Here is an 11146-nt window from a genome sequence, read left to right as displayed (position 1 = left end):
TTCCACATTTTGTTACGTTACAGCCTTATTCTAAAATGTATTAAATCGTTTTTTCCCCTCATCTACACACAATACCCCATAATGACAAAGCAAAAACAGGTTGAGTGGTCAGAACGCTCGGATCAACTTGTGCCTCTGAGAGCGAAATGCTCTGAATTTATAAATGGACAATCTGACTGACTCACCAATACTCTGAATTTACAAATGCCCAGAGCACACTCTGAGCGCCCCTGGCACTCCAGATTGAATTTACGAGGTTATGTGAGGTTTTATGTGTTGTTGTTGCAGGTGCGTCTTGGTCAGTTTAGCTCAAAAAATGCTGCCCTCCTCAATGGCCCCCTAATCGTGCCTAATTAGCGGGCCGACCGTGGTTACTCATCATTTAACATCTAAATAGCCCTTGCCCAAAATGCCAGATGGCCAGGCCACCCCTGGTGGGCAGGGCTAAAATAATGGTATCTGAGCCTGCGCCCTGGCCTCTGTTCGCCGATAGACGAGACCACCTCGCTGCTTTTTGCTACAGCTAGAACAAGTCGTATAATTTACTGATATTAAATTATATCAGAAATTTCAACCGTAACAACAATATTTTACAATGGCTAGGTACATGAGGCCCCCTAACCCATCACTCTTCATTAGAAACATCTCCGACGAATCCAGGTAGCTATGTTTTTGAATCATTCGGGCGTGCGAGGTAGTACAGTAGCTAGCTAGCGCTAGCTAACGAGCAACGTTAGCTAGGTGGCTAAACTGTGTTTACTGATTTTAGCTAGCTAGTATTTACAATGAGAACTTATAGCTAAGTGTTGCCAGTTTAAATTTGTATGATGGGAAATGTTAACGTTAGTTGGATAGCTAAGCTAGTTATCTGAAAACGTTAGCTCGCTAAGCTTTGTATCAAAGCTAACGTTAGCATGTCTGCTAGGCTGCACATGAGTTTGCACCAAATGGAATGGTTTGCACAAAAACAGGAGTTGTTTGAACCAACTGTGAATAATTTAACTTAGTTGGGCATCTTTCTACCTGCCAGGTTGCCAGCAGTGGTGGAAAAAGTACCCAATTGTCATACTTGAGTAAAAGTAACGATACCGTAATAGAAAATGGCTCAAGTAAAAGTCACCCAGTATAATCCTACTTCAGAAAAAAAATATTTGGTTTTTAAATATACTTAAGTATCAAAAGTAAAAAATTATTGATATTAAGAAAACCAGACGGCACGATGTTCTTGTTTTTTTAAATTGTATTTACTGATAGCAAGGGGCACACTCCAACTCAGGCATAATTTACAAACAAAGCATTTCTGTTTAGTGAGTCCACCAGATCAGATGTAGTAGGGATGACCAGGGATTTTCTCTTTAGGTCCGCGAATTATACAATTTTCCTGTCCTGCTATACATTCAAAATGTAACGAGTACTTTTGGGTGCCAGGGAAAATGTATGGAGTAAAAAGTACATTATTTTCTTCAGGAATGTAGTGAAGTGAAAGTTGTCAAAAGTATGAAATTAAAGTACAGATGCCTCCAAAAAGTACTTAAGTAGTGCTTTAAATTATTTTTTACTTAAGTACTTTACACCACTGGTTGACTGTTTATGCTCTTTTGCCAACTCCATATCATGGAACTGGCTGAACCAGTACCTGGGCTTAATTGGCATGCATGCCAAACATGACAATAAGTGACAGGAGTTGGCATGATGGCACAAACAGACTGGCACTCAGGCTACCATCTACCTAGCTTGTAATGCATGAAATACCTCTTGTCCAATGTCACATTTTATAACCCTATTTCTATGGTAAGTATTAAGCCAATTTAGTTGAATCTGAAGGTTATTGGCCACAGTTGCAGGTTTGAACTTTGAATCACACTGGTTCAATATTAGCCCAAAAGGGTTATACTTCGCTGGCCATTAGATGAAATGTCCTGTCATTTCATAACACTTTAGGCCAGAGGAACTACGCCGTGAATTTGGTCGTTATGGGCCTATTGTAGATGTCTACATTCCACTTGACTTCTCTACACGGCGACCAAGAGGATTTGCTTACATTCAATATCCTTTATACTCATGTAATGTATTAATGAACATGTCTTTCATTCGGTGCATTATTATTATTCACACGTGGGGTCATATTGACAATGTCACACGTCTTGAGTTTGCCTACTGTTTTGAAGTATTGTATATTTGTCATAAAAGTAGGCTATACTGGTTTGTGGGAGGGGAACATTGAATGTTGTTAAACACAGTAAAATGTGTACAGACATGAATCAACATCTCCTCTCATAACTAAAATTGCTTCTGTTACCCTAGAAATGTTAGACGTACAGTTCTGGAGAAACCCCAACAAAGAATGTAAAGACTGGTGTAGTGTAGTTTCAAGCCAAAGGGACCATAATGATTTCAGGCGACAGGAAATAGTGGGAGAAGAACACAAAGAGCAAAGTTAAAGCATGAAGATACAAGGAGGCGAAAAGAGGGCACGAAGGCAGCCGTTTGTCTACCAAAGAGAGGAAAATAAAAGGATGTATTGGGCGAAGACAAGCCGGAAATCTCAAGTTCTTCTGCCAAGCAGTTAAAGAGCATAAAGGTCAAGCTGAAGCTCAAAGGTCAAGCATGTTAAAGGTAACAAGCTTAATGTTTTGTATCCTACCAAATAGAACCCTTGCTCTTCACCTCCAGATATTTTGCTCTGTGTGTTCTGTGTACGAAAGGGCAAGACAATTATAACTTTAATTGTAAGCAAGTTTACTGAAATAAGATTTCAATGTTGCATTTGTATGGCCTTTGTTCTCGTTTCCTCACGAAATTTGAACAGAAGTTTCAGCTTCATGTTTTTAATCTTTTAGCTTACTATTATCCCATGTTGGCACACAATTGACTTAGCAATTTGAAGCGTCCAGCCTCTTTACTGAATTTTTTTAATACTTTCGTAGTTTGTATGTGTGCATACATGTCTCCCCATTTCCACAAGTGAAAGTAAAAAGCCTTAAGTCTGTAGCACATTCGAGGACGTGCGAGATGCAGAGGATGCCCTCCACAACCTGGACCACAAGTGGGTGTGTGGTCGACAGATCGAGATCCAGTTTGCACAGGGTGACCGAAAAAGTAAGAATGGGTTTTATTTAGGTGCCCTGTATGAATGCACTATTTACTACCTACCAATCAATTCAATGTGAAGAATTTCAAGTTTCACTGTCAAAACAGTTTACCCAAGAATCTAAGTAGGAAAGTCTAACTAGGCTTACAGCTTCACTTTTAGTGGTAATATCTTGACTCGGGTCTCTCAGACTAGTGACATCATTGCCAACCTGAATGCAAAATTATTTTTAAAACCCTTCTTGCTCAACTATCCCTGTGCCCAGTATTGCATTTTAATAACTCTTGTCCCTCCAGCCCCCAACCAGATGAAGACTAAGGAGAGCTCTCCTCGCAGAGGGTCCCGCAGCAGCTCCTTCTCCCGCTACGACGACTACGAACGCGGCGATGGCCGACGCAGACGCTCTCGCAGTCGCAGCTACGAAAGGCGCCGGTCGCGCAGCCCTTCCTGCGACCGCCGTCCTCGGAGGTCGGAGAGCCCTAGAGAGTGAGTTCCTCTGTGACATTGAAACTAAACCACCATTTCGCTTGTCAAGTAATCCTCCCAAGGAGCTTTCATTGCAGACCGAAATGCCTTTGTATACAGACTGGTTCTTACTTTTACTTTTCTCTCTACAGCTCCCGATCATATGGCAGGCACAGGCGAAGCAGAAGCCATGAAAATGACAGGTAGACCAATATATACACGACTCATTATTCGGACTTGTCTAACACGACACAGTGCAGTGAGACTGCATTTCTAATGCATAGGCCTTTGTGGTTTCAAAACACTTCACAGTTGTCAAGTCAGTGTATATCATTAGTGTGTTGACTGATTGTTCTGTTCATATGCCATCCTTTTTTCTACAGGTACAGGGGCCCTCCACGTGAACACCACAGGATGCACCACGCACCCCCGTCTCGTAACCGCTCCGCATCCCGCTCCCCCTCTCCTCCCAGATCCAGGCCCAAAGACACAAAGTCTCAGTCCAAATCCCCCAGCCCCGTCAAGGACTTCCACCCCTCTTCTGGCTCCCAGAAACAGGCCTGTCGACGCTCCTACTCCAGATCTGTGTCCCGATCTCGCTCCAGATCCTAGGACCCCACCACCTTCAAACCCTGTTATTCTGTAGCTAAAGGTGTTTTTGTTCAACACTACAACATATGAATATGGTATCTAGGGAGTGGTTATTACACACCCCACCTCGGTTCATTAGTTGAGTTATCATGATATCTCTGGGCTGATGCCATACAACAGGAGAGCTGGTTGTCCCTACAGATGGATAGTACTTTTTTATGTTAGTTCAGTTTCATTCACCTCTGAAAAACATTGGCTGTCTTCAATTTACATTCATATCGGTTTAATTCTATTAATTGAGAACCCAATGGATTTAAGTTCAGCACATAAGAATTGGTCAACTATGAAATGCAAATGTACAGTTTTGGGCTAACGGGTATTAACCTCTGGCTACAGAAGAGGTTGAGAGTTAAAAAACCCATTTATAAGAAAAGAGAAGTTATAAATCTGGAGTTTGCAGTGATATCTAGCCATCAAGTTAACTGCTATTATTTTTGTACATTTGATGTTGCTAAAATCTCCTGCATTTCTTTTTTTTTTTTTATCAATTGTTATTTTTTGTGTTCAAATCGAGCAGCAGTGTTTTCTTTTTGTGGATTAAAAATGTTATGTTTTAACTTTTCTAATCATCCGAGTTGTACAAAGATGTCGCTCCCTTGAAAGTACGAGACACCGGACAGTTTGTTAGGGAAACCTATCCATTACTGTGTTACCCCACCCCCCTTCCCCTCCAGAAGAGCCAGTATTCTTCGGGCCGTTCTACAAGGTGTCAGAAGTGTTCCACAGGGATTTTGGACCTTGCTGGTGCAATGGCATCTCGCAGATTGGAGACATCATGCAAACATTCATGCTGCGAACAGCCCGTTCGATCTCATCCCAAAGATGCTCTAAGTAAAATGAACTCGCTGTCATGTTCCAGGTGCTGTTTTTCCACTCAGTTGTCCAGTGTTGGTGATCGTGTGCCCACTGGAGCCGCTTCTTGTTTTTAACTTATAGGAGTGGAACCCGGTGTGGTTGTCTGCTGTAATAGCCCATCAGTGACAAGTATCAACAAGTTGTGCATTCTGAGATTCCGTTCTGCGTCGCTTAGGTTACTCATTTTGTCCATCCTAACGTTCAATTTAACAATAATGTCTCGATGCCTGTTTGCATGCTTTATACAGCAAGCCACGGTTATGTGACTCACGGTTTGTAGGAGCGATCAATTTTTTGGGTGAGCTGGGTGGTGTACCTAATAAAAGTATTGTTGGATAGGTTTAATTCTGTCTGACTTCTTACCTGTAAAGTTTTAAAAACATTACCAATAGGGTACATTTTTTGTGTAATATACACTACATGACCAAATGTATGTGGCCATCTGCTCGTTGAACATCTCATTCCAAAATCATGGGCATTAATATGAAGTTGGTCCCCCCCATTTTCTGCTATAACAGCCTCCACTCTGCAGAGAAGACTTTCCACTAGATTTTGGAAGATTGCTGCAGGTACTTCCATTCAGCCATGTGCATTAGTGAGGTTGGGCGATTAGGCCTGGCTCGCAGTCGGCGTTCCAATTCATCTCAAAGGTTTTTGATGGGGTTGAGGCCAGGGCTCTGTGCAGCCCAGTCAAATTCTTCCACACCGATCTCGACAAACCGTTTCTGTATGGATCTCGCTTTGTGCATGGGGGCATTGTCACGCTGAAACAAGAAAGGGCCTTCCCCAAACTGTTGCCACAAAGTTGGAAGCACAGAATCGTCTAGAATGTAATTGTATACTGTAGTGTTAAGATTTCCCTTCACTGGAGTTAAGGGGGCCTAGCCAGAACCATTATTCCTCCTCCACCAAACCTTAGTTGGCACTATGCATTCGGGCCGTTAGCATCTCCTGGCATACGACAAACCCAGATTTGTCCGTCGGACTGCCAGATGAAGTGTGATTCATCACTCCAGAGAACGTGTTTCCACTGCTCCAGAGTCCAATGGCGGCGAGCTTTACACCACTTCAGCAGACGCATTGCGCATGGTGATCTTAGGCTTGTGTGCGGCTGCTCGGCCATGGAAACCCATTTCATGACGCTCCCAACAAACAGTTCTTGTGCTGTGGTTGCTTCCAGAGATATTGGAACCGAGGACAGATTTTTATGTGCTTCAGCACTCCTAGACGTTTCCACTTCACAATAACAGCACCGGGGCAGCTCTAGCAGGGCAGAAATTTGATGAGGTGGAATCCTATGATGGTGCCACATTGAAAGTCACTGAGCTCTTCAGTAAGGCAATTCTACTGCCAATGTGTGTGTATGGAGATTACATGGATGTGTGCTCGATTTTTATACACCTGTCAACCACGGCTGTGGCTTAAATGGCCAAATCCACTCATTTGAAGGGGTGTCCACATACTTCTCTATATATAGTGTATTTACTGAGAACTTTGTTACTAGTGATGGGCACCATTATCAGTTGCATTTTTCCATTTGATATCGGTTTGTTTAAAATACATGGCAAATGTGCAGCTGAGTGAACATGAACTTTTCTTTTCACTTCCACGGCTCTGTGAAGTCCAGACAACTGCTTGTGGATTGCCTTTTGGTGCCAGGTGTGAATGTTCTAGCATAAACCTACGTAACCAGTTTGAACACAATGGGAAATTACATCCAGTCGATAGCCCATCAGCAGGCTTTTAAGAGAAAGTCTGAGGGTTTTGTGCCTGCAGGAACAGTCGTGTGCTTTTTTTTTTACATAATTGTGAAGAATAACCCGAATTTAAAAAGCCTTGCTGGTGTCGATAAACAATATAAATATCATTCCAAATTATTAATGATGGTCCAGGCCCACCACTAATTGTTGGTTTGGAACGTCTAAAACACTATCCATGTTAAATTGTTATTGATTATTTAGGCCGAGGCCAGACTGATCCGTGGAGAACGGACACCAAATTAGAATGGATGTTGGTCAATGAGCGTGGGTGGGTGCTTAAATTAGTCCTATTTCACACAATGTACAAGTCTATATTAATACGCATGTGTGAATTGGAAATGTGTTTTTTGCATATCCCAACTCCCCCCGAAACACCCCTGGAGTGTGATGTATAAAATACCCTATTTTCTAACTGGCCGTCGGCCCGTCAAAAGCACAACTCATTTGAACTTTTTGGCTACGGAATGACTACCAGTGCTATTCTACACATTTTTCCATGAGACAGAGAAAATGTATTTTTAAAGCAAATCACCTGCTTTTCTACACCTTTTGCAATGACTTATGCTTTTGGGGTCTTTCCCACCTGCCACCGGAAATAATAATATGGGTCGTGGGCCTCCTGGTCAGTAATAATGCCCTGACTACCACTGCTGTACAGACAGGCAAGTGCAAAGGCTATTTGTATATTGATGGAAAATGACTGTCACTGTCAACCACGTTACCATCCAGTTTTTATGCGAGTAGAGTTTCATTGTAATTTTCTAAATGCCGTTCAGCTCATTTGTTTCAACATGATGGGATCTTTTTGTGTGGGTAAAATTAATTATGCTGGAAACGGCGGCATAACATTTTTAAATAACTCCTATTGAAGTAAATTTGGAGTCACGTGATGATATGGTGTGTGGTCCTCCCATTATGACTTGGGAAACCATGCAGTTTATTAGGCCACAGATTAAATAAATTATATACTTCACAGGATGGTGAAAGTGCACGGTGATGAGGTTGTTGCTGCTTTCCAATAAATATCGAGGGTCTTATTCTGGTGACATGATCGGTACTTGACTGCCGTTTGACAGATAAAAATATTCTCTTTCTCATCTGTAAACTCAACTAGACTAGACAACTCCCACTGTATCTGCAAACCATGCCAAGCCCAGTGTAGGCACATTTGCTATTTAACGCAACAGTTGTTGTGACAAAACTATCAGTTGAGTTGAAAATACAATGGAAACACATTGAACTTTAGATGTGCATGAAAATTGAAGTGAAAAGTATATTTTGTGTGCACTAGGTCATCATGCACTGATTTTATACGGAACCACTCCATTTGGTGGAAACATACTACTGGTGGGAAAATGATGCGAATATTCGTGTGAAAATCTTTCGCCAATTGGATGGACACCCAGTTACTGCAAAGCCGTCATCAAGGCAAAGGGTGGCTACTTTGAAGTATCCCAAATTTAAAATGTATTTTGATTTGTTTTACACTTTTTTGGTTACTACATGATTCCATGTGTTATTTCATAGTGTTGATGTCTTCACTATTATTCTACAATGTAGATAATAGTAAAAATGGAGAATGAAAACCCCTTGAATGAGTAGGTGTCCAAACTTCTGACTGGTACTGTATGTGTGTGTGTGTGTGTGTGTGTACAGTGCATTCGGAAAGTATTCATACCCCTTGACTTTTTTCACGTTACAGCCTTATTCTAAAATTGATTAAATAAATAACAAATCCTCATCAATCTACACACAATACCCCATAATGACAAAGCGAAAACAGGTTTTTAGAAATACCTTATTTACGTAAGTATTCGGACCCTTTGCTATTAGACTCGAAATTGAGCTCGGGTGCATCCTGTTTTCATTGATCATCCTTGAGATGTTTCTACAACTTGGAGTCCGCCTGTGGTAAATTCAATTGATTGGACATGATTTGGAAAGCCACACACTTGTCTATATAAGGTCCTACAGTTGACAGTGCATGTCAGAGCAAAAACCAAGCTATGAGGTCGAAGGAATTGTCCGTAGAGCTCAGAGACAACATTGTGTCGAGGCACAGATCTGGGGAAGGGTACCAAAACATTTCTGCAGCATTGAAGGTCCCCAAGAACACAGTGGCCTGCATCATTCCTAAATGGAAGAAGTTTGGAACCACCAAGACTCTTCCAAGTGCTGGCCGCCCTGCCAAACTGAGCAATCGTGGGAGAAGGGCCTTGGTCTTAGAGGTGACCAACAACCCAATGGTCACACTGACAGAGCTCGAGTTCCTTTGTGGATAAGGATAACCATCTCTGCAGCACTCCACCAATCAGGCCTCAGTAAAAGGCAAATGACAGCCCGCTTGGAGTTTGCCAAAAGGCACCTAAAGGACTCTCTGACCATGAGAAACAAGACTCTCTGGTCTGATGAAACCAAGATTGAACTCTGACTAACGCCAAGCATCACATCTGGAGGAAACCTGTCACCATCCCTACGGTGAAGCATGGCGGTGGCAGCATCATGCTGTGGGGATGTTTTTCAGCGGCAGGGACTGGGAGACTAGTCAGGATCGAGGGAAAGAAATGGAGTAAAGTACAGAGAGATCCTTGATGAAAACCTGCTCCAGAGTGCTCAAGAGTGCAGCGACGCTCCCCATCCAATCTGACAGAGCTTGAGAGGACCTTCAGAGAAAGATAAACTCCCCAAATACAGGTGTGCCAAGCTTGTAGCATCAGTCAAGAAGACTCGAGACTGTAATCGCTGACAAAGGTGAATTAACAAAATACTGACAATTTGCTAAAATGTCTAAAAACTTGTTTTCGTTTTGTCATTATGGGGTATTGTGTGTAGACTGAGGGAAAAATGATTTAATCCATTTTAGAATACGGCTGTAACATCTGAGGGTCTGAACTTTCCGAATGCACTGTATGTGATCTGATGTGTAGATATTATGGACAGTGTGGATATAATATGTAGTAAATCTGAAGAATACGTAGGATAGAATAGTATATGTGCAGCAATAGATGAATAGGATAGACTTTACTAGAATACAGTATATACACATATTAAATGGGCACAACAGTATGTAAACAAAGTGACCAGTGTCCCATGTCTATGTACATAGGGCAGCAGCCTCTAAGGTGCAGGGTTGAGTAACCGAGTGGAAGCCGGCCTGTGACTGAGATCAGGGCAGGGTACTGGGTGGAGGCCGGCTAGTGATGGCTATTTAACAGTCGGATGGCTTTGAGAGAGAAGCTGTAGATGTCCTGGAGGGCAGGCAGTATGCCCCGGTGAGGCGTTGAGCAGACTGCACCACCCTCTGGAGAGCCCTGCGGTTGCGGACGGTGCAGTTGCTGTACCAGGCAGTGATACAGCCCGACAGGATGCTGTTGCACCTTCACCTCAGTCTGTGTGGACCATTTCAGATCGTCAGTGATCTATACGCTGAGGAACTTGGAAGCTTTTCACCTCCACTGCGGCCTCGATGTGAGCGTGTTCCCTCTGCTGTCCATGATCAGCTCCTTTGTTTACGTTGTTATTTTCCTGGCACCACTCCGCCAGGGCTCTCACTTCCTCCCTGTAGGCTGTCTCGTCATTGTTGGTAATCAGGCCTACCACTAGTGTTGTCTACAAACTTGATTGAGTTGCATGGCCACGCAGTAATTGGTCAACAGGAAGTATGGGAGGGGGCTGAGCAGGCACCCCTCCGGGGCCTGTGTTGAGGATCAGTGTAGTGGGGGTGTTGTTGCCTACCGTCACCACCTGGGGATAGCCCATCAGGAAGCACAGGACCCAGTTGAACAGGGTGGGGTGCAGAACCAGGGCTTAATGATGAGCTTGGAGGGTACCATGGCATTGAAGGCTGAGCTGTAGTAAAAAAATAAATGCATTCTTACATAGGTGTTCCTCTTGTCCAGATGGATCCATTGGGGCAGTATGCAAATTGTAGTGGGTCTACAGTCGTGGCCAAAAGTTTTGAGAATGACACAAATATTAATTTTCAAAGTCTGCTGCCTCAGTTTGCCATTATACAATTTGAATATACTCCATCCAGAATGTTATGAAGAGCGATCAGATGAATTGCAAAGTCCCTCTTTGCCATGCAAATGAACTGAATCCCCCCCAAAAACATTTCCACTGCATTTCAGCCCTGCCACAAAAGGACCAGCTGACATCATGTCAGTGATTCTCTCGTTAACACAGGTGTGAGTGTTGACGAGGACAAGGCTGGAGATCACACTGTCATGCTGATTGAGTTCGAATAACAGACTGGAAGCTTCAAAAGGAGGGTGGTGCTTGAATCATTGTTCTTCCTCTGTCAACCATGGTTACCTGCAAGGAA

The 11146-nt window shown here is 42.9% G+C and overlaps 1 protein-coding gene across 1 annotated transcript; it reads left to right on the top strand.

Annotated features, from left to right (window-relative positions):
• Positions 1-461: 461 nt before the first annotated feature.
• Positions 462-5407, top strand: LOC115177024 (serine/arginine-rich splicing factor 10). The gene is made up of 6 exons (XM_029737473.1): positions 462-660; positions 1942-2046; positions 2996-3099; positions 3388-3577; positions 3709-3759; positions 3940-5407. Exons 1-6 carry the CDS (start codon positions 596-598, stop codon positions 4166-4168), a joined length of 744 nt encoding a protein of 247 aa, XP_029593333.1. The 5' UTR covers positions 462-595; the 3' UTR covers positions 4169-5407.
• The last annotated feature ends 5739 nt before the right edge of the window (positions 5408-11146 follow it).

Source organism: Salmo trutta, chromosome 3 (genome assembly GCF_901001165.1).
Source record: "Salmo trutta chromosome 3, fSalTru1.1, whole genome shotgun sequence".
Classification (NCBI taxonomy): domain Eukaryota; kingdom Metazoa; phylum Chordata; class Actinopteri; order Salmoniformes; family Salmonidae; genus Salmo; species Salmo trutta.
This window is presented reverse-complemented; position numbering and strand designations above follow the sequence as displayed.

What these genes read in the sequence shown, in the direction of transcription:
- LOC115177024 (XM_029737473.1), top strand. Translation starts at nt 596, where the DNA reads ATGGCTAGGTACATGAGGCCCCCTAACCCATCACTCTTCATTAGAAAC. An exon ending in AGAGGATTTGCTTACATTCA is followed by an intron (nt 2,047 to 2,995) that starts ATATCCTTTATA and finishes AGTCTGTAGCAC; the next exon opens with ATTCGAGGACGTGCGAGATG. An exon ending in AGAAGCCATGAAAATGACAG is followed by an intron (nt 3,760 to 3,939) that starts GTAGACCAATAT and finishes TTTTTTCTACAG; the next exon opens with GTACAGGGGCCCTCCACGTG.